This window comes from Bos grunniens, chromosome 7 (assembly GCF_055505025.1).
Source record: "Bos grunniens cultivar Pamir isolate PY7600 chromosome 7, Bosgru_T2T1.0, whole genome shotgun sequence".
Classification (NCBI taxonomy): Eukaryota; Metazoa; Chordata; class Mammalia; order Artiodactyla; family Bovidae; genus Bos; species Bos grunniens.
This window is the reverse complement of record NC_141171.1, coordinates 2598700-2624616: the sequence shown is the minus strand read 5'-3', so window position 1 is coordinate 2624616 and position 25917 is coordinate 2598700. Positions and strand designations below refer to the sequence as shown.

At 41.4% G+C, this 25917-nt stretch overlaps 2 protein-coding genes across 34 annotated transcripts in view; both read left to right on the top strand.

Annotated features, from left to right (window-relative positions):
• The first annotated feature begins 3036 nt into the window (after positions 1 to 3036).
• ZFP2 (ZFP2 zinc finger protein) lies at positions 3037 to 25852 on the top strand. Its single transcript, XM_086408018.1, has 5 exons — positions 3037 to 3108; positions 13002 to 13098; positions 22413 to 22535; positions 22835 to 22924; positions 24286 to 25852. Exon 5 carries the CDS (start codon positions 24363 to 24365, stop codon positions 25755 to 25757), a length of 1395 nt encoding a protein of 464 aa, XP_086264144.1. The 5' UTR covers positions 3037 to 3108; positions 13002 to 13098; positions 22413 to 22535; positions 22835 to 22924; positions 24286 to 24362; the 3' UTR covers positions 25758 to 25852.
• The window catches only part of ZNF454 (zinc finger protein 454), a 49640-nt gene continuing 26759 nt past the window's right edge, over positions 3037 to 25917 (top strand). For 12 of the 33 annotated variants that reach the window (XR_015166386.1, XM_086407980.1, XM_086407963.1 and 9 more), the window contains exons 1-5: positions 3037 to 3108; positions 13002 to 13098; positions 22413 to 22535; positions 22835 to 22924; positions 24286 to 24356. The gene's annotated coding sequence lies outside the window, so the exon portion shown is untranslated. Of the gene's footprint in view, positions 3509 to 13001; positions 13099 to 14649; positions 14854 to 22402; positions 22536 to 22831; positions 22925 to 24285; positions 24357 to 25917 lie in introns of all 33 variants that reach the window. The other 21 variants (XR_015166387.1, XM_086407985.1, XM_086407982.1 and 18 more) reach the window with 11 other exon arrangements.

Genomic DNA, 25917 nt, shown 5'->3' with positions numbered 1-25917 from the left:
GTCCAAAAGTCTGTTTTTTACATCTGTGTCTCTTTTGCTGCCTTGCATATAGGATTGTCGTTACCATCTTTCTAAATTCCCTATACATGTGTTAGTATACAGTATTGGTGTTTCTCTTTCAGACTGACTTCACTCTGTATAATAGGCTCCAGTTTCAGCCACCTGATTAGAACTGACTCAAATGCGTTCTTTTTTTATACCTGAGTAATATTCCATTGTGTATATGTACCACAACTTCCTTATGCATTTGTCTGCCAATGGACATCTAGGTTGCTTCCATGTCCTAGCTATTGTAAACAGTGCTGGAAAGCTGCATTAAAAAAAAAATAATTCTACTTATGTGTTGTTGCAGCAGGTGATTTACATTCCCCCAGCCTACTTTGTATAGTATGTGGTAACTGGCTATCCAATGAAGCTGTGAAACCTTCCAAACTGCTTCACCACAGTGAGACCAGGCACCCTGTTTTAAAAGACAAGTCTTCAGAGTTTTTCAAGAGAAAAATAAAAATGTGGACATGAAGAACAGAAGCAATTACTGAAGGCCACAATGTTATCAACTATGTCTGTACTGAGAGGATCACTTGTAGTGGCAAACAGCATTGCTAAATCTAAGAAGTCCTTTACTATTTGTGAAGAGTTGATCCTGTCTGCTGCTAAAATTCATTTGTCATGAACTTTTAGGAGAGGCTGCAGTGCAATGGCAACTCATTCCAGTACTCTTGCTTGGAAAATCCCATGGATGGAGGGGCGACTTCACTTTATTTTTTCACTTTCATGCATTGGAGAAGTAAATGGCAACCCACTCCAGTGTTCTTGCCTGGAGAATCCCAGGGACAGGGGAGCCAGGTGGGCTGCTGTCTGTGGGGTCGCACAGAGTCGGACACGACTGAAGCGACTTAGCAGCAGTAGCAGCAGCAACAGTGCAAAAGGTGGCATGTGTTCCTCTTTTAGCTAGCACCATAACTAGACGAATGGATGAAACAGCAGAGGATACTGAGGCACAGTTGCTAGAGAGGATTCATGAGTCACTATGGTATGCAATCCAGATTGATGAGTCTACTGATGTTGGCAACAAGACAACAGGGCATGTTTTTGTGCAAGTTATTTTTCAGGAGGATGTGCATGAAGATATGTCGTGAGCACTTTCGTTGGCAATCAACACCACTGCTGCAGAACTATTCAAGTCTCTGAATGATTACGTATCAGGGAAACTGAACTGGTCATTTTGTGTTGGTATGTGCACAGATGGAGTGACTGCCATGACTGGATGGCTTCCTGGTATCACAACTTAAGTCAAAGAGGTTGCTTCTGAATGTGAGTCTATGGACTGTGTCATCCACAGAGAAATGCCGATTAGCCAAAAAATGTCACCTGAACTTAACAACGTTTTAAAATTATCAACAACATTAATGTACATGCCCTTAACTCACGTCTGTTTACAAAGCTCTGTGAGGAGATGGAAGCAGAGCACACGTCTCCTCTAATACAGAATGAGATGACTTTCTAAAGGCAGATCACTGGTCAGAATTTTTGAGCTAAAAGAGCTGTTTCAGATATTTCTTTTAGAAAAACAGTCATTACTGGTAGCATATTTCAGTGACAGAGAATGGGTCGCAAAACTTGCTTACTTGTGTGACATATTCAACCTGCTCATCGAACTCCAACTCTCACTTCAGGGGAGAATGACAGCTGTGTTAGAGTCAGCAGATAAAGTGACCGTATTCAAAGCCAAACTGGGATGATGGTGATGATGCATGAACATTGGGATTTTTGACATGTTTCAAACGTTAACAGAGATCTTGAAAGAGACAGAACCAGGGCCTTCTTTCTCCTAGTTGGTGCATGATCACCTATCTCAGCTTTCAAAAGAGTTTGTGATGAGTATTACTTTCTAATCACAAAAGACCCCCGAGCTGGGAACGAATGGATCGGTGACCCATCTGTGAATCAACTTTGTCTGTGTTAGAAGAGGATCAACCGCTTGAGGTTGCAAATGGCTGTGGTCTTGAAAGTATGTTTGGGACAACTTCAGATCTCCATACATTCTGGACTAAAGTTAAGGCAGAATATCCTGAGACTGCCACAAGAGCACTGAAAAGCCTGCTTCCATTTCCAACATCATATCTTCGCAAAGTAGGGTCTTCTTCAGTGACAGCAACCGAAACAAGATTACCAAGACTGGGCACAAGCAACAGACTTAAGGTGGTGGACTATCTAGTTGCAGGAAAACAAGCTCAGGGCTCCCACTGACTCTGCATTATGGTGAGTTTTATAATTATCTCATTATATATCACAATGTAATACTAGTAAAAATAAAGTGCACAACAAATGTAATACACTTGAATCATCGCGAAACCATCCCTTTTCCCCGTTCGTGGAAAAACGCCTCTGGTTTGTTAACTACCAATCTACCCTTTCTTCCCACAACTTGGCAAAGGACTCCTCTGCTGCTGCTGCTAAGTCACTTCAGTCATGTCCGACTCTGTGCGACCCCATAGACAGCAGCCCACTAGGCTCCCCTGTCCCTGGGATTCTCCAGGCAAGAACACTGGAGTGGGTTGCCATTTCCTTCTCCAATGCATCAAAGTGAAAAGTGAAAGGTGAAAGGGAAGTCGCTCAGTCGTGTCTGACTCCGAGACCTCAGGGACTGCAGCCCACCAGGCTCCCCCGTCCATGGGATTTTTCAGGCAAGAGTATTGGAGTGGGTTGCCATTGCCTTCTCCGAGGGACTCCTCTAGGCTCCTTTTATTTCAGAAAAGGAAAAGTGAGGCTTAGCAAAGGATGGCTGCCCCTTCTCCCCTACCCATGGGTTAGGACTCCAGAAGCTCTAATGAAGGGGCTTCTTCAGGGTTGCGGGGGTAAGGCCACCGCGCCTTTGACTCCTGGCTTGACAAACCACAAACCCACCAAATTGAAGCAGCCATTCTGGGAGCCACCACCCCAGGGGGTGGAATCGTCCCGCCCCGCTGCGGCCCGCGTCTGCGCATTCCTACGCCCTCCTTACGCCTCCCCGAAGCTTTGTGGGAAATGTAGTCCGACTTCCTGGGGTGGCGGTGCCGCGAGGGGCGTCATCAGTCCGCAGGCTGCCTTGGCTCCTTCTGGGAGAGGGTGAGTGAAGGGGCCGCGGCGGAAGCGCCCGCTCCGGAGGGTGCGCGGGGCCTTGGAGGGAGGCGTCTAGCGCAGCCAGGCGAGGCCCCTTAGGGGTGGGGCGGGCTGCTGATGGGCCGCGACCTTTTTGACCCAGCGCGGCGCCGGGCTTTTAACTCCAGGTGTGCCTCCTCTCGCCCTGGGAGCCCAGCCGGCGAACACCAAGAGCCGAGCGGTCGGGCGCGGTTCTTCGACCACCTGTCCCCCGAGTGGCGAGGGCAGAGAGCTCGGCTCAGGGGCCCAGCGTCGGAGGGCAAGTGAGGGGCCGAAGCCTCTGGAAGTCGCTCGGACCGTGGGTTCCTCCCCGTCGCGAGCTGTCCCCGGGACCCGCCGTGAAAATCTCGGGCGATTCTCGACCAAGGTGCGGGTCTCGGGGCTCCAGCTCCTGCCGTTTGTGTAAACCGCATCTCGGGACCGCCCTCAGTGGTTTCCGATTCCTGGGGCGCTGGCGCGGGCCCCGCTTCACTCCTCTCTCCGTAAGAATGGGGAGGGCCATCCTATGCAGATTTCTACTTGAGGGAATCCTTTTCTTTCTTCTTTCTTTTAAAGCAGTTTTTTCCCTCTTACCAAAAATAAAAAAGTTCAGTATAGGACAACTAGAAGGTTCAGAGGAGCAAAAAGGGAAAAATCATTTGAAAACTGTCAACATCTGCATGTCTATGTACATAGAAAAGCTTTCTAAACAAATATGTGGATATTAGTATCCTTTTCTCTATTTACTTTAAAAAATGAGTTATGAAATACATGTGCGCGAATCTTAAGCTCCGTGATTTTTTTAATAAATATTTTTATCTGTGTAGTACAACTTAAGATGCGGAATAAAGTTTTTTTAGTTTAATATTTTGAAACCATCTACTTACACTAGTTTTTAAGAACAGCTAAGTCAGCTTATTAATGAATATGAGGAAAAGTAAGTCCGTGCCATGCTTAATCCTCTCTGTAGGGCTTAGTGTTCCTTCTCAGGGTTGTTGTGGGCTTTTTTTGATTGTTTGTTTAGTATTATAAACAATAAAGGCCATCTGGCTACATTTATCTTTGCATTCTTATCTCATTCTGTAAATCTTCTCAAGTGAAATTTCTAAATCATACTGTAAAGTTTTTGATAGCTTCTGTCCTGTTCTCTCTAGAACAGTAGTAGTTTATAAACATTGCAAGGTAAGGGTACCTTACTGACACACAGTTAAGTCTGAGTGTTACTGTTCTCTAACTTCCTGAGAGGTGCAAACAATAAGGTGCACCTATTTGCATTTTGAAAGCCAGTGAATATTTTTAGGCAGTTTGCATTGTGTTTTTAAATCGTGTGTCTGATACACAATTATATTTTCAATTTCTATGCAGAAATGTTGACTTTTTATATGTTTAGACGTGCAAACCTTCCCTTCATGTTTGGGTCTTTGACATCATTGTTAGGGAGTCTTTTATTCCATATGTCACAAGATATTCATCTGCATTTTCTTCTAGTACTTTAGTTTCACTTTATGTGCAAATTTTTATTCTTTTCCAAATGGTAAGCTCTTGTTCTGAGTTATTGAATCATTCATCCTTTCTGTGGTGACCCAAGGACAAAAGAGCCGGTAAAACCAAAGAGGGTCTTAGAATGCAGGAACAGAAAATCCGGACCCTTACCATCCTTCCTTCCCCCATGTTGTAACTAATAATGGATTTCAGGTCCTCCTAAGCAGTATAGCCTGTCTCCCCTCCTACCCTATAGACAGAGGGTATTTGCCTTACTCTCCATCCCCCCGCCCACCCAGTAAATGACCCGCAAAACCCCATTCCACTCCTTGTACCCTGGGTATGAAAGTGGACTCAGGACCCCTGTTCAAGGTCGGTTCTCCCTTGAGCTGGCCCACTGTTCTAACAGCATCTCCCACTCTAATAAACTTTATTTCCCTCTCTTTCTGTCTCATGTCTGGAAATTCTTTTCCAACCCACACTTGGACCACGACAGTTTTGGTGGCCCATATGGGGACCTTTAGGCCTCTTCCCCCACCTCCTCTCTTCTTTCTCATAGGGACCCTCTGCAAACAGGCAAGTGCTGTGGAAGCAACTGAAGAACTCTGGCCAGGGTTACCCTCTGGTGTGTTCCAAAGGCCCCACTGTTCACTGCACCCCAGTAGCAGCCACCCAAATGGGTGAGGGTCTCTCCTTTGTCTTCTTTCCAACTGAGGACTAGGTCAACCAATATTGTGTGCATGGGTCAGGCACTTAAAAGCCATTAGGGCGCCTGCCACATGAAGACTCCCGTGTGAGGATAAGGGGGACACGGAACGGATCCGGCCACAAGGGCATCCGCCCGCAGCAAGACAATTTCCATGTGCCGTGTCAGGCACATAGTGATTGAAGGAAAACAGAGACCATTGTCCCCTGGCCACCGCCTCCCCAATAGGATTGTAAGGCATCTTCCTCTTCAGCCTTCTTCCCTGTCACTTTCACTTCTTTCCCTTTCAGTCCAGATTGATTTACAGGAGCCTAGGTGTTGCTTCTGAGCCATCCCAAGAGTGGCTTCCACGTTTCAAGGAATCGCCAGTGAGTCACCCAGTCGCTCCCAGGAATCTCTGTATATCTGGGATCCTCTCTCAGACTCACCCCTTGGCTACATTCTCAGAAACTGGAAAATTTTGACCCTGCAGAAGACCTGGCCCCAATACAAACTGGGGGACCCAAAAAAAATATGGCCTCTGAATGGCACACTAGCTTTTGCCAAAAGCAGGGAAAGGACTCAGAATTTCTTTATGTTCTGTTGCCTCCCTGTCTCCTGTCTCCCTCTGCCTCTCTCCATCAGATTTCCTAGATGACCCCTACTCGACCTTTCATATCCACATGACCTCTTGGAAAGGATTCTGAGGTTCCCTTTGGTCCAGGTCTTTCCCTATATTCAAAAGCCTGAAGGATCAAAAACTCTCCTAACATTCTAAAGAATCCCCTTCTAACTACACTTATCTCTCAGGTGGGGAGGGAACCAAGCTTCCCCTACTCCTGAACATCCTAAAGAATTCCCTTCTAACTACTCTCGCTTCTCAGGATGGGGAAGGACCAAGCCTCCCCCTGCAAATTCCCTTAACCCTTCATATTCTTCTGATGGGACAAAGACCTCACTTCCCATCAGAGGGACAATCCAACATTTTTATCAGCTGATCCTCCCCTGATATCAGAGTTAATTTGAGCACTATTTGGTCTATATTTTAGCTATAAAACTATGACTAAGCAACCCTCTCTAGTACTCTTGCCTGGAAAATCCCATGGATGGAGGAGCCTGGTAGGCTGCAGCCCATAGGGTCACGAAGAGTCAGACATGACTCTTCCTTTCACTTTTCATTTTCATGCATTGGAGAAGGAAATGGCAACCCACTACAGTATTCTTGCCTGGAGAATCCCAGGGACAGGGGAGCCTGGTGGGCTGCCGTCTATGGGGTCGCACAGAGTCAGACATGACTGAAGTGACTTAGCAGCAGCAGCAGCAGCTTATTAAAAGGCCTGCCTAGGGAAAAGCTTAAAGTTAACTCTTTCCATGTCCTTGAAATACACAGCCAACTTTACCTGAGACCTCAACCTTGGGCAAATTAGAATTTTTTAAAAAGGGGGTGGGGGGAGGAAATCAAAGAGACATTTTAAATCTCAAGTGGAAAACTGCGATCTCTGTCTGTATTTATGTATGTCTCAGTGTGTGTCTTTTGGGTTTTTTTGATAATGTTGCTGAAGTTGTACATGAGTTCTAATTTAATTGGCCTAAAGAAAAGTAAGCACTTACAAATCAAACAATTCTAAATACAAAGGAAGTTAACTTAAATGAATTTCAGATTCACGTGAATGGGAAATATGCAATATTAAATATCTAGTATTAATGTTTGTTTGCTAATCTGATATAGACATATCTAAGAGTCATTAACATTAAGCATAATATTTCCTTTGTGCCTAGGTTTATTATAAGTTAAATATTGTTATATTGTTGTATCTGTTACAAGTTTGTCAACAAGAAAAGTACCTGTAGGAAAAAAAAAAAAACTCCTGAAAAATGTAAATGAGATATGAGCTTTTAGATAAACTAGTAAGAATAATTATACTTTAGAAATGTCTGTCTAAAACAGCAGTCTCTCTAGATTTTGGTAACCTGAATTTCTAGGGTTGTGCTAAACTAAGTGATGGAAGTTTATTGAATAGCTAGGTCATTTCCAAATAAACTAAGATTCTGAAACATTCATTACTGAACACTAACTTCCTCTTACAGAGAAACTAGTGATTTTGGACTTTTATTGAATAATGTTTGATGCCATCCTGAGATGTTCTCTAGAATTTTTTTTAGAATTTATCACTGGTATTTATGTTCACCAATCTATAGAATGCTAATATAAAGGTCAGTTCTTGGTTGCTTAAGGAAAGTAGGATGTGTGTTTTCAGTAAAGAAGGTGTGAGGAATGAAATTACATTTTATGAAGGGAAAAGGAAGTAGGTCTGACTTAACTGGTGACTGTTTCAGGATGGGAGAACAAAGTAATGGGTACAGAAAGTGATAAGAAGGTTTTATGGAAAGTGGACCCCAAGGGAAGAGTTTTGTTTTCTTGAGATGTTGAACTGCCTTTGGTAATGGATTTTATGTTTTTTTTTCCCTGAAGTGATCTGTTCTATGTTTACCTTTGAAATCTTTTGTTAACTTTGGCTAAGTGAATAACTGTTGTTTCACTGTGACTTATATGATCCTACCTGACTGAGTGTTATAAACCCTTTTGATATTTATTGAAAACACTTCCTAAATCATTTGACTTCTAGCTAACTTTGGGATGCTTCAGAGGGCCCCTGAGACATCCCAAAGAGAGATATTAAACTACCTGAGTTCATTTGACATGTTAAATTACATGGGAAGTATTGCTAGAAGAGTGATGAATCATCTCAAGTTATAGTGTATGGTTGATGTTACTAATACAGATATCCTAGAAATTAAGTGAAATTCATGAAAATCTGATATGTCCTGATAAAATATCATTATAATTCAAGTTATCATGTTACAAGTGTTACAAGTCACAGCAATGACCAGGCTCCATTGTCAATTGCAATTTAATCAGATTTTAAACATGCCTTCCATGGTTTCATCCTGATGCCTTTGCAAGAATCCTGCTACTTCAAGATTTATGGAAAAGACTTTTCTAAGATTAAGCGATAAACAAATTTTGTTTGTTATCTGGTAAACTGGTAACAGACTGGAATTTAGTCTACTCTCTATGTTAAGAGAACAAAGTTTTCCTAGAATGAAGTTTCTGATAACAGATTATCAATTTCTTTGCCTTTAAGTGGTTTATATTTGTTTTTAAAATCTTTTGTTACTTTGGTAAATAAACATTATTTAAGATTACGGTATATGTAGACAAAGCTCATTCTGCTTCTACAAAAAATAAGCCCTCACGGTTAGACTTTTGCTATCCTGATGTCCTTAAAACATGGCAACAGTCTACTCCTAAATTGGGGGATTAAAAATGGGTGACCAGTAGCTGTAAATCAAAGAGTCAGGGCTACGGGAAATCCAAGATGGCTGCTTGGCTTTTCGAGGCTCCCTGACAAGTCTCATTTTTATTTGATGGGTTAAAGCCTTCCCTGCCTACAGGGCTAATGCCCTCACAATGACAAAAAAATTATATTTCACTTAATATTAAGTTCTAGTTTTGTTAATTAAAGTCTGTGTTTACTTCCGAGTTAGTTCCTTGTTGTTATATTATATTGCTAAAAGGTTTAATTAATTAAGTTATTAAAAAGGACACTCTAAGTTTGTTTCTAAAGCTTATCTCAGTAACCAATCTTTGAATAAAGGTCAGATGCTCCATGATGTACAACCAGGAGATTCACACCTGGCTATAATTATTTAACTAAGTCAGATGACCTGTGGTATACTGGACTCTACCTAACGAAAGTTCTTGACTTATACTTCTTACTTATGACCTTACTAATAACCGCTAGCTTTGTTATTTTCTCTGTTGCTTGTTTCAGATGATTGTTTCTTACATTACTAAATGTGTGACTGAGCCTGTGATAAAATGCTGATATGCAGTTCCATATAAGATCAATGATTATAATAAGGTAACTCTAGATATGGGAAGAAGCAACAAGAGGGAATCATTTCCTGGACCAAGAGGCTAGTAAGACAGGTATGGTCCAGAGACTTTTGCTACTTGCAAGGTCTGGTCCCGTAACAGCACACTTGAGCAGACTGTTGCCGGGGTCCAGCCCCAGCAGGATCCAGGGGTGCCCTCAGGATGACGGCCTAGGCGATAAGGAAAGTAAAAAGAGAGAAAAAGAGGCTTGATCTTCCTTGATTAACACAGAAAGCCAATAAAGCTCCTGTGTTCCAAGGAGTCATCCTGAAAGAAGAACAGAGAGAGAAAAGGAGAGAAAAGGAAAAAAAGAACGACACGGGGAGACCAAGCTTCGGTGAGCGAGGCCCATACTTTATTTTCAGAAGGAACTTTTATACCTTGACTTGTACATAGAGGGAAATGAAAGATGCAAAGTCATACAGAGTCAGCCCAAACATTACACCTGTTTTGTCTTTATCGAAACCAGGATTTTTTCTGCACACCTTTCCCATAAACAATGTTGTGTACAATATCTTCTGGCCTTGGAGGCCTGTGGACATTTTATGACCCTTTTTTGATATAGGCTGCTCACCCAGAAAACTTATCTTCCCTTGGGGTGTTTTTTCTTTATATTTCTAATCTATGTCAGCCTCAGAAAGTGCTAAACAGAGTTATATTCTCACAGAGCAAAGGTGCAGTAAGTCACAACAAAGAAAGAACCAATTAGCTCAAAGGTCTGATGTGGTTAATTCCAAGGCTGCTACTTGTTTTTCTTACATTCCAACTATGTTAACCAATACACTCCCAGGTATACAATGGATAAGGGATATGGGAACTTGGCAGCAAGCATTGGCTCAACAATGAAACCCTTTACCAGTACTATCTATTTTAATAATGTTTTGTCTCTTAAAGGGCTCTATGCTCATTAGGACTTTTAGAATGTTTTGGCTTCCCGTGCCTTTCAAGGTTGGGGAGTTGTGAACAATCATGTGTGTTAATTGCAAGAGTATGGATAAACCTGTCAGGCAAGCTAGAATGCCAACAGAGGGGTTAAAATAGAAATATTCCTTTCATGCCCAGGAGACTTATTAACCAAAGCCCTAAGTTGATTTTTTCCAGAGAAAGGTGGTCTGGGATAGCCCCCTTTTAATGTCAGAAGAGTTGGTGAAAGGCACAAAATAGTAAGACAGACAGATTCTGGTTTTGGGGTAGGTGCTCGAGCAGATTCAGGGGGTCCCTTGAGGCCTGATCCGCCTTTGCCTGTCAGGTCTCTTCCGCATGACCTTTGTCATGGGTGGGATCTCCCGTGGTGGCTCCCGGCAGACTGTCCGTGGAATCTTTGGTAGACTTGAGAATGAGCCTTCCCAGCACCGCGGGACACAACAGCCATGAAATGCCCCCAAAGCATAGTCAAATATGTGGCCATGTAGGGACCCTGCTGGCTGGAAGTTGGCACCTGCCAGCTGCCTCTACAAAGATTACATCATGACCACTGCAAGCTGCTGGGCTTCAACACCCCCTGAAAGGAGTTCAGGGTGGAGATCAGAAATAAGGCACTCTGCTCTGGGAAAAACCCAGAAGACCCGGCCTTCAGATGATCGGATGTTTTCAGGTAAAGATTCTATGAGCCCCAATTCTTGCATCTTCTCATACCCAGAGAAATACGAACGTCGCAAACCAGTGCCTAGTCCGGTCTCTCCTGGCTAGCTCCTCAGCAGCGTTTCTACTTCTATTAATCTTTGGGCCACGCACCTCTAACTTCCGTGTTAAGTTTGTTTCTTCTAGAATACAAGACATCTCCAAGTAATAGTATGACAAGAATATACCCTGACCAACACCCAGACAATGCTGAAACAAGCCGCCTTATCATTCCGTGGACTCTCCTCTCCCTCTGTAAATGTACCCTGAAAGAGAGCAGGCAAAAGGGAACCGAGAGCCCCATGACGACCCTGTACAGCCTGAAGAAGTCAGAGCGGTCATCGCCTCTTTTCCTTTGAGACTGGTTTCCAAAACTCCTGAGAAGGGAAATAGGTAGATAGTTAGATATGAGCAGGGTATCAACAGGGGCCAAAGAATTGGCCCTAAAAATAAAGAGAGGGGGGAATGTGGTAGCACAGGGACAAAAGAGCAGATAAAACCAAAGAGGGTCTTGGAATGCAGGAACAGAAAAACCAGACCCTTATTGTCCTTCCCTCTCCCATGTTGTAACTATTAATGGATTTCAGGTCCTCCTGAAAATATATAACCTGTCTCCCCTCCTACCCCTTAGAGAGAGAGGGTATTTGCCTTACTCTCCACCCACCCAGTATATGTGCCTCATCCCATCAGCAAATGACCCGCAAGACCCCCATCCCACGCCTTGCACCCTGGGTATAAAAGTGAACTAAGGACCCCTGTTCAAGGTTGGTTCTCCCTTGAGCTGGGCCACTGTTGTAACAGCGTCTCCCACTCTAATAAACTTTATTTCCCTCTCATTCTGTCTCATGTCTGGAAATTCTTTTCCAACCTGTGCTCACACCACGACATTTTCTTCATTGATGTGAACTGTCACATTTTTTCATATCCTGAATTCTTATGTATAAACTTTTTCCTGAACTGTTTGTGTTGCTAGGATTTTAGTGTATTCCACTAACCCTTTTCCCTGTTAGACTATAACATCCATAAGGGTAGAGAGTTTATTTTGTTTGCCCTAAGAATAGGTGCCTGGTACACAGTAGGTGGTCAACAGTATATCTGGTGAATGAGTGACTCTCCCTACGAAGTAACACTGTGTTCTGATTTTGTGTATGTGGTCAGTCAGGTCCAATTCTTTGTGATCCCGTGGACTATAGCCTGCTAGGCTTCTCTGTCCATGGGATTTTCCCGGCAAGAATACTGGATTGGCTTGCCATTTCCTCCTCCAGGGAATTGTATAATATTTGGAGGGCAAGTTTGCTATTCCCTTTCAGAAATTTCCTGGCTATTGTTTAATAACACAATTAACTTTTAAAAAAATCATCTTTTCCGCAATTAACCTCTCAAGATTATTATTTAGGTATAACTTGGTTGGGAATGTGTTAAGTTCATAAATTAATTTCAAAGAAGTGACAACTTAGGATATTGTGACATCTTATCCAGGAAGATGGTATGTCTCTCTTTGTTCAGCTTTCTTTAAGTAAGTTTAATCAGTAAATTAAATGGTATTTTTTTATGGTATTCTTCACATAAATACCATATACTTCTTACTTGGCTTATCTGTAGGTATTGTAGACAAAAAAAATTCACAACCTAAAAGTTGGGACTTATGTTTTATTCAGCAGAAATTTTTATGACCTCAAGCTCAAGCCTGGGAGGCAGCGTCTATCTCAAGAAACCCTGAGAAAACTGCTCTGAGGAGGCTGGGGAGGAGCCAGGGTATATAGGAGTTTTGCAACAAAGGGCAGGTAGTCTGAATGTCAAAAGATGATTGTTAATTAAAGAAAACTGGATATCTCAAGGAATTGAGCACTTTTCTGTGTATGGGAAGATGCGATATGCTCCTTGGCTGCCTGGGGCCAGTGTCCTGTGTTTTCACAGCCTGAGTTTCCTCAAGGCTCACTGTGGGGAGGGGCTGAAGTCTGATGACTGCTAGATGCAGGTATCCTTTCTTTCCTGAGTTCCCCTCCAGGCTCCCCAGCTCACTGGTGGCAGATGCAACCCTGATAACTATAATATCCTTTGTTTACTGATGTGGCAGGCAATATTCCATTTCTCAGTAATTTTTTTTTTTTTTTTGGCAGGAGTCTTGTTTCTCACATCTTTTTCTTCCCTCAGCTCCATATTCTCTGGATCCTGCCAATCCCCTGGGAAGGACACCACAGGAAGGAAGGAGAAGGCAATGGCTGCTGGGCCTCTACTTTGGGGAGTTCAGGTAAGCTCAGCTTTCTCTCAGACCTCTCTCTTACTCCTTGCTCCTGTAGTGTAGGTAGGCCTCACCACAGAAAACAGAACGATTGAGGTCTCTGAATGTTGGATGTTTTCCACAAAACCCTCCCTCGATGTCTCTCAGTTCTGTTCTCAGCTGCCAGTTCCTTATTCAGCTGGATGCCTTGGCCTGTTAATTTGTTGGTGCAGTTCAGGGGTCAAAAAAGGAACAGAAATCATGTGAGAGATGGTCCTTATAGGTGCTTATAGGGCTATGGACTCTCCAGGAACTTAAAAGAGGTCACATTTCTACAGGGAACAGTCATGATGATTGTACATATATACGATAATAAGAAATTAAAAGATGCTTACTCCTTGGAAGGAAAATTACGACCAACCTAGATAGCATATTCAAAAGCAGAGACATTACTTTGCCAACAAAGGTCCGTCTAGTCAAGGCTATGGTTTTTCCTGTGGTCATGTATGGATGTGACAGTTGGACTGTGAAGAAAGCTGAGCGCCGAAGAATTGATGGTTTTGAACTGTGGTGTTGGAGAAGACTCTTGAGAGTCCCTTGGACTGCAAGGAGATCCAACCAGTCCATTCTGAAGGAGATCAGTCCTGGAAGGAATGATGCTAAAGCTGAAACTCCAGTACTTTGGCCACCTCATGCGAAGAGTTGACTCATTGGAAAAGACTGATGCTGGGAGGGATTGGGGGCAGGAGGAGAAGGGGACGACAGAGGATGAGATGGCTGAATGGCATCACTGACTCGGATGTGAGTTTGAGTGAACTCCAGGAGTTGGTGATGGACAGGGAGGCCTGGTGTGCTGCAATTCATGGGGTTGCAAAGAGTCGGACACGACTGAGCGACTGAACTAAACTGAACTGAACTGAATGATAATAAGAACAAGTACAGTTAAGTACCCAGGTTGTCAGAGTTCCAGGACCCAGGTTTTCCACAGTTCAGGAGAAAGAGAAGATCAGTGTGGTGACCAGAAGTAGGGTTGAGTAGGGATATGTAGAGAGGATTTGCTGTAGTGAAGTCAGTGTCTGAAGTTTAAACTCCAAATATTATTTAACAGCTGCACTGTGTTGGGTGAGTGACGTGACTTCCTTAAGCATTAGTTCCTCATGGTGATGACAGAAATAACAGCATTAACTGAGTGGTTGCCACATACTTGACAGTGATAAGAATTTCATTGGACTTGTTTCATTTAATAATACCTACTTCATAGGTGTGGTGAAAGTTCAAATGAAATAAAGTAAAAAGAGCCCAGCATTGGTTCCTGGAATGTTTAAAATACTAGCTCAGTTGTAGGCATTCTTAACATTATTCGAGATACTAGGTGTTTTAGAGTTTGTCAACTGAAAAAAAATGCACAACATGAGAATTGTGAGTTAAGTTTTATTTGGGGCAAAATGAGGACTGAAGGCAGCATTTCAGAAAGCTCTTAGAAACTGCTCCAAAGAGGTAGGGGGGAAGGTTAATATGTATGTGATTTTGGGGAAGGGGAGTACATGCAATCAAGCACTTTTTTTTTTTTTTTTTTTGCAGAAGGTTACTGCTAGTCACATGGAGCAGATGTCACCATGAAGGATTTTAGTGCTTTTCTAGATATGACAGGATGCAAGAACTGGGCTCATAATATTGTCTCCTGAAAATAAAGACCTGTCTAAAGACCTGTTCTGCCAGTTTTCCCAGAAGACAGATGCTTCATTCCTGATCTCCACCCTGAACTCTTTTCAGGGGGTGTTGAAGGTCAGCAGTTGCAGCAGCTCGTGTGTAGAGGTGGATGGCAAGTACCAATTTGTAGGTGACAAGTTTTACAGGTGGAGTGAAGGTAGCAAGGGACTGGAAGTAAGAGGGCATCAGAGACAAAGTTGGGGTCAAATACCAGGAAGGAGGAGTTTGTGTGTTGGGTGGGGTAGTAGGCCTGAGAGTAGAGGAGGAGTCAGAGGAATTTAAATAAGGGAGTTGGCATGATGAAAGCTTTTCTGAGAAGAAGAAGAAAAAATCAGAGGAAAAAGGTGAATAAGGAGCCTAGGCTAGTTTTGCTGTGAGAGATTGCTTGAAATGGATGCTACTAGTTTTTGCTAGAACTTGAAGTTGTTGCTTCTCTGGAAAAGGAAGTAAGACATCAGGAGGATTTGACCCAGGAAACTTTTAAGTTCTTAGGTGTTTTTTTGTTTTACTTTTTAAGTTTAGGTATAGTTAACCTTGTCTGCCATCCTAAAGGACTTGTGGTGTTTTGTCTAGTCATAAGGTAATATGTTAGGAGTCTCTTGAATATGTCACTTGGTTATTTATAAAAGGAGCCAGTCTAAAGACTTCATGAAGACAATCACTGTCATGATTTCTCTTTGTACTACTTTCTCTCCTCAGTGTTATCAAGCTCAGTTTTAAAAGGAAACATAATTCACAAAAAGAGGTACTATCAGAGAATTTTTGGAAAGGAGGAAGATTTAAAGGGGGAAGCACTCAGAAGATTTCAGTTGATGAAGGCTTCAGTTTGGTTGTCAATAGCCTTGATTTTATTTTAGTTAAAATGCATGCATGCGGCATGCTAAGTTGCTTCAGTCATATCTGGCTCTTCGCAACGCTATGGACTACTGTAGCCTCCCAGGCTCCTCAGTCCATAGGGTTCTCCAAGCAAGAATACTGTATTGAGTTGCCATGCCCTCCTCCAGGGGATCTTCCTGACCCAGGGATTAAACCTGTGTCTCCAGTGACTCCTGCATTGCAGGCAGATTCTTTACTGCTGAGCCATCAGGGAAGCCCATTTAGTTTAAGGGAAGCCCATTTAGTTTAATAGTGCTAACTAAATTTTTAAGTCAACTTTATTTTTCAGGTATCATTTACATAAAATAACCCAGTTAAAGCATACAATTCACTGAGTTTTGACAAATTGTGCACCAACATCACCAGTGCCCCAGTCAAGCTATAGAACATTGTCCTCACGCCAGAAAGTATCCTCACCTGTTTCCTATCCACAGCTCCCATCCCAGGTTCCTACACAAAACTCCCATCCCAGGCAATCACTGGTTTGATTTCTAAATACTGAAGTATTTGTTTCCTAAGGTTAAGGACCCTGTTTTATGTCCTTACACTGATACAATTCTGTTAGCTGATCTGCCGACCTTAGTCCTGTTTTGCCACAATGTCCTTTATCTGATCCAGAAACGAATCCAGTTCTCACCTGGCATCTAAATGTCCTGTCTCCTTAGTCTCCCTTAATCTGGAACAGTTTCTCAGTCTTTGTCTTTGATGACCTTGACACTTTCAAAGAGTATAGTGATTGATTTAGGATGTATCAGTGCAGTGTTAGAGCTGTATTCCTTCTTTCATCTTTCCTAATATTTCCATCTTTCCTATATTAACCAGTTATGTGACTGTGAATTGCCCAAGTATAACTTGCATTTGCCTTTAAGTTTTATCCTCTTTTTCTGAATATAAATATTAAGCATATAGTTGTAAAAAAAATTAAGGTGATAAGGTTATAAGATATACTTCTAGGTCTCAAATCCTCAAAAATGACTGTGGATGTACATTCTTCTAGCCTTTTAAGATGCCTTTTTGTGTCCTTTGTCCATTTTTATGTTGAGTTGTTTATATATAAAAGAAATGGATATTAGTCCTTTGCCATAAATCGCCATTCTTGTTCCCTGTCATTCAGCTTTCTTTTAAACTTTTTTTGTTTTTTAATTTTATTTTATTTTTAAACTTTACAATATTGTATTAGTTTTGCCAAATATCGAAATGAATCCGCCACAGGTATACCTGTGTTCCCCATCCTGAACCCTCCTCCCTCCTCCCTCCTCATACCCTCCCTCTGGGTCATCCCAGTGCACCAGCCCCAAGCATCCAGTATCGTGCATCGAACCTGGACTGGCGACTCGTTTCATACATGATATTATACATGTTTCAATGCCATTCTCCCAATTAAACTTTTTTTGTAATCTTCAGCTACAAATAAAGTTTTATGCAGTTAACATTTCTTTTCCTTTGTTTGGCTTTGGAATTATTGCTATGAAAGGTTTTCTGTAGCCTAAGTTTATAGAAATACTCTTCTACATTTTCTATTGGTTTTTATCATTTTAAATTTAGTTTCTTGAGCTATCTGGAATTTATTGTACACATGTGAGGTTGGAATCTAACTTCATTTAATGTGTGGTGAGGCATTTCATCATCCATCCTTTCATTAAACAGATTTTTAACGCCTGCCTACCATGTGCTAAGCAATGTTCTGGATGATGGGAAGGTAGTAGAGAATGAAACGGACAAAGCCCTTTCCTCCTTGATTTTCTCTTCTAGAAAGAGAAGGCAGCAATGAAGAAGAAATACTACTGAGGATGTTGTTACATGCTGTGGTCACCAAACAGTAGGGTGGCCTGGCTGAGTGTGACACGGTGTCTGCTTTAGCCAGGCAGAACTGGGTTGGCACATTTGAGGAGATGGCATTCAAACTGTTGTACACCTATTGGAATAATATATTGAGTGCTCTGCTTATTCTTGAAAGATTTGAGATACTACCTAAATTTACACTAAATTAGATATACTAAATTAGATAACACTAAATTTATATATGTATATAAAATGTTTACATATAACATATTTAGATATATATACATACACACAAGTTTATTTTTCTGAATTCTGTTCTGTTGCTCTATTTCTACTGTAGTACCACTCTATTTTATTTGTTTTAGAATTTTCTTTGTTAGTTTATAAAGAACATCCCAACCTCCTTTGGTTACTGTACTGTTCATCTACATTTATCCTTAGGGTCAAATTTTATTAACTATTTTCAAGTTCAACAGAAATCGTTAAAAAATATGCAGTTTTGATTTGGGTTCACTAACTGTATAAATTTGAGGAAGATTACCATCTTTACAATATTTATTCTTCCTATTGAGTGAAAAAAAATTACCTTTCCTTTTATTCAGATCTTTCATTATGGTTTTTGTTAACTTTCATCATGAGGATCTTGCTTATTCCTCGTAAGTGTATTCTGAGGTGTTTGAATTTTTGTTCTATGGTGATTGTAATTTAACCAGAGTTATGACTTGGTTAAAAAAAATTAAGACTGGGTTGCTGAGAATTATATCTGAAAACATGGTGCTCCTGTGGTGTCTAAAACTTTATCACTGTTGTATCTTCTTTATAAAGTATATTTTCATTATTAAATATTCCTATTTATTCCATTTGATATTTGGCCTTTTTAAAGGATAACAATATCAAAAAACTCAGTGTTTTATATTTGAGGAAACGTCTGCATGAAGGAGATAAACCCATGAAGCTGCTTATTTCAAATACCATGATTTACCATGAGCTTAATGTAGTGCTGGGGAGAAAAAAACCCATAATAAGTGGAAAGGAGAAAGGGAGAAAACATCTTAAGAGATTAGCAACAAATACATTTTATGACTGGTACAGTTAAGTTTCACTGTAGCTTTTTAAAATGGCTTTCTATACTAATCTACCCAGGGCTCCATAGTGTGCTTCATAGTAGGGACAAGCTCTGCGGCCTGTGGCAGGAGTGGAGCGGGTAGTAGGTTCTGCACTTTAGGGAATGAGAAGAATCTAGGAAGGTAGAGAAGACCAACATAACCCATCAGAGTCTAAATTTGGGCTTTTAATTTTGCCTTATTATTAACATTGAAAGTAAGTTAATTTTTTGGAAAAAGAATATAATATTTATTATTGCTTTTTAATGCATTGTTTTTTAAAATGAATTTTATTATTATTATTTTTTAAATTTTGGGCCTGCATTGGGTCTTTGTGGCTGCACGTGGCTTTCTCTAGTTGTGGTGAGCACAGTCTGCTGTCTAGCTGAGGGGCGTGGGCTTCTCATTATGGTGGCTTCTCATTGCCGTGCACAGGCTCTAGGGCATGCAGACTTCAGTAGTTGCAGTGCCTGGGCTCAGTAGTTACAGCGTGTGGGCTTAGATGCTCCATGGCATGTAGAATCTTTCCGGACCAAGCATTGAACCTGTGTCCCCTGCATTGATAGGTGGATTCTTAACCACTGGACCACCAGGGAAGCCCAGAAAGAGGGTATCATATTTATGATCTATTACCTTTTTCACAAAGGGGCTTATATTTTACTTCCACATATATTCTACCTTATCTGTTTGATACAGTCTCCTCCCTGTTTTTTATTTGCTTTTGCCTGCTGTATCTTGTCTGTGTGTGTGCGTGCTCAGTTGCTCAGTCATGTCTGACTCTTTGTTACCCTATGGACTGTAGCCCACCAGGCTCCTCTGTCCATAGGATTCTCTAAGCAAGAATACTGGAGTAGGTTGCCGTTTCCTCCTCCAGGGGATCTTCCCGATCCAGAGGTTGAACCTGCATCTCCTGTATCTCCTGCATTACTGGCAGATTCTTTACCACTGAGCCACCTGGGAAGCCTATGTCTTTTCTCTAGCATCCCCACTTTTTAAAACTTTTTGGTTTGTGTTTTATGTGTGTCTCTTACATGTATGTATGTGTTAGTTGTTCAGTTGCGACTGACTCTTTGCAGCCCCATGGACTATAGCCCGCCAGGCTCCTCTGTCCATGTAATTATCCAAGGTCTTTTGTATGTGCCATATAATTGTATTTTAAGCCCATTTTACTGCTTTTCTCTTTTAATAGATAAAGCCAACCCATTTACATTTGTTGTTATACATGTATTGACTCTTTCTTTTGTTATTTAATGATTTATCATTATTATGCTTTCTTGTTTCTTCCCCTTTCTTTAGAACATTTTTCAAACTGATGATTTTTCTCATTTCTTTTTTTCCTTTCATAAAATGGAATGTCTGCCATATATTTATATACTACTAGTAGCTACTTTTGGTGACAGAGGATAAGATGGTTGGATGGTATCACTGATTCAGTGGACATGAACTTGGGCAAACCCTGGGAGATGGTGAAGGACAGGGAAGCCAGGCGTGTTACGGTCCATGGGTTTGCGAAGAGTCCGACATGACTTGGCAACTGAACAAGTAGTTTTTACTTTTCTCGACAATATTTGCCAGTAATTTTTAACATGTTTTTGTTATTTTGATATGTTGATTTAAAAGTACTAGGAGAAAATAAATAATGAGGTAGAAAGAAATATAGTAAACTCTGTGCCTCAGGGTTGACGCTTTTTCTAGAGTTCATAGCCAGTAGGCTGTAAAATATCCAAATTGCTTGGAAATTGGTTTCATTCCATCTCTGAACTCATCAGTCCTTTTCTCTCTTTTGCCTGTTCACATATTACAGTGCTCTCTGTCCTTAAATGCAACCTTTTTCATTGCTTTATTTCCACAACTTATTCCTTACTTCTTTTCATACAGTTTTTTTTTTTTCTCATCTTTACAAAAAGTTTGAAGTAATTTCATCTGGCTGCTTCTGATTCCTCATCTTGCATTTATTGTTTTATCCACTGTAAGCTGACTTCTTCCTTCATTCTTCTGAAATTAGCTAATTTTCAAATCAGACATTCTTTTCAACCATCAAGCTATTTGACCTACCTGACTTCTGATAGTGTTGACTAGCCCCTCTTCCTTGAAACCCCTTTCCCCCCGAGTTTCAGTCCTGAGTCTCTTTCCATCTCCCTTTCTGTCTTTCTCTCACTCTTACGCTTGCTGAGAGTTTCTGGGATCTTTTCTTGGCCTTCTGACAACATGAGGAGTTGGATGGCCTTGGGTTCAAGCTGTATGACTTGAATGTACTAACCTTTTTGATCCTCAGATTCCTCATCGGTAAAACGATGACTTTAATTCTATCACTTTGGCAGGTTGTCCTTTGGGTTAAATGAGCTGAGGCATATGAATCTCCTCTTGGTACAAAACTGAGTACAAGTTGAGTTATCATTTAGTGTAACTGCCACTCAGTTAGTGTTCCCTCTTGTATTAGTTAGGGTTCTCCAGAGAAAGAGAACCAACAGGATATATGTAGATATACAGAGAGGTTATGAGGAGTTGGCTCACACGGTTATGGAGGATGAAGAGTTCCCATGACCTTCCATCTGTACTGCAGAGGGCCCAGGAAAGCCAGTGCTTCAGTCCCACTCCAAACCAAGGGGTGTGAGATCCACTGACTGAGGATCTAAGTCCTGGTCTGAGTCTGAAGGCTCAAGAACTAAGAGAGCTATGTTGAAGGGCTGGAGAAGTTGGCTATCTCTGCTCAAGCAGAGAGAGCAAATTCATCTTTCTTCAGCCTTTTTGTTCTGTGTGGGCCCTCAGTGGGTTGGATGATGCCCTTCCACCTTTTTGTTACTCAATCTACCTATTAAAATGGGAGCACTCTCACAGAAATACCCAGAAATAATGCTTTACCAACTCTTGGATCATACCTTAGCCCAGTCAAGTTGACATGTGAAATTAACCATCACAGTTATCAAACATAGTGATTTCTTACAGAGTTTTATTTCCTCGTCTAAGAGATGGAAAACAAGGCCCAAATGGGCTTGTAAGTTTGAAATGCCATTTTCAAGTCAAGCTGGGTGTTTTGTTGGTTGTCTCACAGACCAGCCACATTCTAGATTTATCCTATTTATACATGATTTCCCCCCATTAACTGGAGTTTCCACCCAGTTATTGTAAAGCCTAAAATTCCATGTGCTGTCTCTACAACTTTGAGCCTTAGGGAGCTCCAGAGACCTAGCTGTGAGTTCCCTTGCTCTCACTGGATATGCTCCCACCTAGTGGGAAGGGCTCCCCACCTAACTGGCTCCTGTCAGTCTGGCCAGGTACACTTGTACTAATCCTCAACCTAATGGTTTTTTACCTTCCTACCAGCTTGAAAATGTTTAAACAAGCCAATCATATCTTCCCATGGTAGCCAAGGGTCACATCGCCCTCCTGTCAGTATAAAGCCTGCCTCCCACAGCCCATGCTGGCTCACTGTTTCTGAGTATGACTACCAAATGCTCTTGCATGGTGTGGCGTGTCCTCCCCCAGGTTGTGAGAATATGTGACTAATAACTGCTGTCAATCTCTTCTGTCCAGTGCTGTGTGTCATATATTTGGTCATCTTATGCTATTTAGGGTGGGGAATCCATCCTTTCCTCAGTGGGGTAAATAGGATACAATCAGAATACCATCTACTCTTCTCCACTGCTAATCTAGAGCAGCCTTCAATGTCTTTCCCTATTACTCCTTACGTCTGTCCCTGATTGTTTCATAATAATGTCTGTTGCAGATATTCAGTTTCTTTTGGAAGGTAACATTTTCTCTCACAGATCTCTTTATCCTATCCTGTCTAATGCTGCTTGTTTTTTGTTATTTTTGTTTTACTTCCCTCAGAGGTGTTATTGGCATAATTTTTTTTTAAGCAGGAATTTATAGTTTCAGGATTCAAGGATGTGTCTGCGGACTTCACCTGGGAGGAGCAGATCCATCTAGATTCTCCTCAGAGGAACCTGTATGGGGAAGTGATGCTGAGAAACTATAGGAACCTGGTTTCACTGGGTAAGGACTTCTTGTAACTCAAAACCTACCTATTACCATCTTTCCTACCACTGACAGCTTGTATAGCCTCTGGAATTTTTGAATTTGTACTTGAAATCCTGATACTACAGGACATTATTTTAGGGTAGTTCCTTGGTGTCCTCTCAAGGTGAAAGGTCTTTTCTGTAGAGAATGGAAAAATGGGAAATCTCAGAAGCCACATACTTCCAGAAGCCCTGAAAAGGAAGGGATAAGACATGCTGGGAGTGATTTTTATGCTCAGTTCAGAACTCAAATGTAGTGTTTTTCTTCCTAAGCAGGACATCAGCTTTCCAAACCTAATGTGATTTCTCAGCTGGGTTGAGAACTGAACCTGATGACAAAAGAACATCCTGGGTGCATCTCCCCAGGTAAGGATCAGGCTGCAAATACCTGTTTTATGAGTGTCACCTTGGGGAGAAACCACTTCAGAGGTCCCTGAGTCTCTTGAGACCTGTACCATTTGCTGTGTGTTTGTATTTGTCTAACAGTGTGAATATATACCCTATGTCCTCTGTGTTGTTACTGGGTAGCACTTGTTGGTACTTCACACTTGACTGGATAGGCCTTCTTTGAGGTTACTTGGTGGTGTGTGTGTTTTACAGGTGGACCCTGCTTGGCTTTCCACTTTTTCTCTTCTTCTGTGTAACTGGGTCAGATTAGAAGGATAAAGTCCAGTTCATGCATATCTTTTGCTTTCACAGTAGAGCTTCCTGCCCATAGGCCTTTGATCTCTTGGTTCACTGTTATTTCTGCTCTGGTAATTTTGATCAACCTGACAAGTGGATTCTCAGACTGTAGTTTCCTGTCCTCTGCCTCTCATTGCTTCCAGGCCACTTTATCTGGGATAAGAAATGGGATCAGTGAAAACAAAGTCTTGAGTGGTTACAAGGCCTTTCCTCCTGCCCCATTTCAAGCAGTTCAACAGATTCTCCCCTACCTGCCTCTACCACTAGTTCTTATTTTCAAGGAATGGGTATTTAGAAAAGGGTAGGGCCCTTTAGGATTCTCTTCCCTAAACAGAGTGAGAAAATCACAGGCTCCTTGGGCAGAAGGGAGGAGCTCTTTGAGATTGTGCCATCCTCCCTTGAGAGTTTAAGTTTCAAGTGTGTTCTGATACTTTATCTTCCAGACAAATATGTACCCTAAGGGTAGTTTATATACATTAATTTACTTAGTCCTTATGAGATTATTTGCATCCTCATTTTATATCTGTGAAACTCAGATTCAGAGAAACAAGTAAGTACTTAAGATGCTAAGTGTTAACAGCTAGTGTTTAAACCCAAGTTTGTCTGCCTCCAGTGTAAACAATCTTTTCACTATGTCACACTACTATGTTTTATGAGGATTTAATATCAGAATTATAGGCAGCCTGCAGAAGAGAAGAAACTGCTGGTAAATCTGCTATGGCTTCCTAATCCCAACTTCTCTGTATATCTTCTCTTAGTTTCATCTTCCTTTTTTAGCCTTGTCCAACAGTTGGTGATTTCAGTATCTGTCCCTCCTGCATATAGGCTCACTCTTTCCTCTGCTTACCTGCTTCTAGTTCCTCTGTTATTTATCGGTGGCTCACTGTTCTTTCCCTACCTTCCAATTCTCTTCCTAATTATAGGGACATCCTTGGAAGTTCTCAAATGTGCCATATAGTTATTCTCAGTTGCATTCTCTTATTCCCATCTTATACAGGTTTCAATCTAGTATAGAAACAATTTTGAATTTTTATTTTTTTCAGACTGGAAGACCAAGACTTGAAACAAAAGAGTCAACTACGAAGCCCAAGTTCTTGAAGATTTATCTTATGGGGTAATAATGGAAAGGGAAGGTCTCTGGCATTCTTCTTTAGGGGAAACCTGGGAACCTGATAATTGGTTAGAGGGGCAACAGGAAAACCAGGATAGACATTTGGGCCAAGTGCACATTACCCATAAGGAAACCCTCACTGAGCGAAGGACATGTGGAGGTAATGAACTTGAAAGATGCTCCAGTCAGGGTTCAATCATTGATATACAACAAACTATTCCTGTGGGGAAAAGTCCTCACAACTGGAATTCACATGGAAAAGACACTAAACAAAATGCTGAATTAATTAAAACTCAAAGAATATTTGCCGGAGAGAAAGTCTATGAATGTAATGAGTGTGGGAAAACCTTCAGCCAGAGTTCGTCTCTTCTTAAGCACCAGAGAATTCATACGGGGGAGAAACCCTATAAGTGTAATGTATGTGAGAAGCACTTCATTGAACGTTCCTCACTTACTGTACATCAAAGAATTCATACTGGAGAGAAACCCTACAAATGTAATGAATGTGGGAAAACCTTCAGTCAGAGCATGAACCTTACTGTTCATCAAAGAACTCATACTGGAGAGAAACCATATCAATGTAAAGAGTGTGGAAAAGCTTTCCGCAAGAATTCATCCCTTATTCAACATGAAAGGATTCATACTGGAGAGAAACCCTACAAATGTAATGAATGTGGTAAAGCTTTTACCCAAAGTATGAATCTCACAGTGCATCAAAGAACTCACACAGGAGAAAAACCCTATGAATGTAATGAATGTGGAAAAGCCTTCAGTCAAAGTATGCATCTTACTGTACATCAGAGAAGTCATACTGGAGAAAAACCCTATGAGTGTAGTGAATGTGGAAAAGCCTTTAGTAAGAGCTCAGCTCTTACCCTGCATCAGCGAAATCATACTGGAGAAAAACCCTACAAATGTAACAAATGTGGGAAATCCTTTAGCCAAAGTACATACCTTATAGAGCATCAGAGACTTCATTCTGGAGTAAAACCTTTTGAATGTAATCAGTGTGGGAAAGCTTTCAGTAAGAATTCATCTCTTACTCAACATCGGAGAATTCATACTGGAGAGAAACCTTATGAGTGTATGGTATGTGGAAAACATTTCACTGGGCGATCATCCCTTACTGTACATCAGGTTATTCATACTGGAGAGAAGCCTTATGAATGCAGTGAATGTGGAAAGGCCTTCAGCCAGAGTGCATACCTTATTGAGCATCAAAGAATTCATACTGGTGAGAAGCCCTATGAATGCGATCAGTGTGGAAAAGCCTTCATTAAGAATTCATCCCTTATAGTGCACCAGAGAACTCATACAGGAGAGAAACCCTATCAGTGTAATGAATGTGGAAAAGCCTTCAGTCGGAGTACAAATCTTACACGGCATCAGAGAACTCATACGTGAGGAAAACATGGGACCCTTCATCATGATTAACTCTTCAGTGGTAATCAGATAAATCATGTAATATAGAAACCTAATAAATGTAATGATCCCAGTAATTTTTTAGTTGTATAATATACCATGTCAGAAAATACAGACCACTGCAGAGAAACCACATAAAAGT

Coding starts and splice junctions, on each gene's coding strand:
- ZFP2 (XM_086408018.1), top strand. CDS start 24,363: ATGGAAAGGGAAGGTCTCTGGCATTCTTCTTTAGGGGAAACCTGGGAA.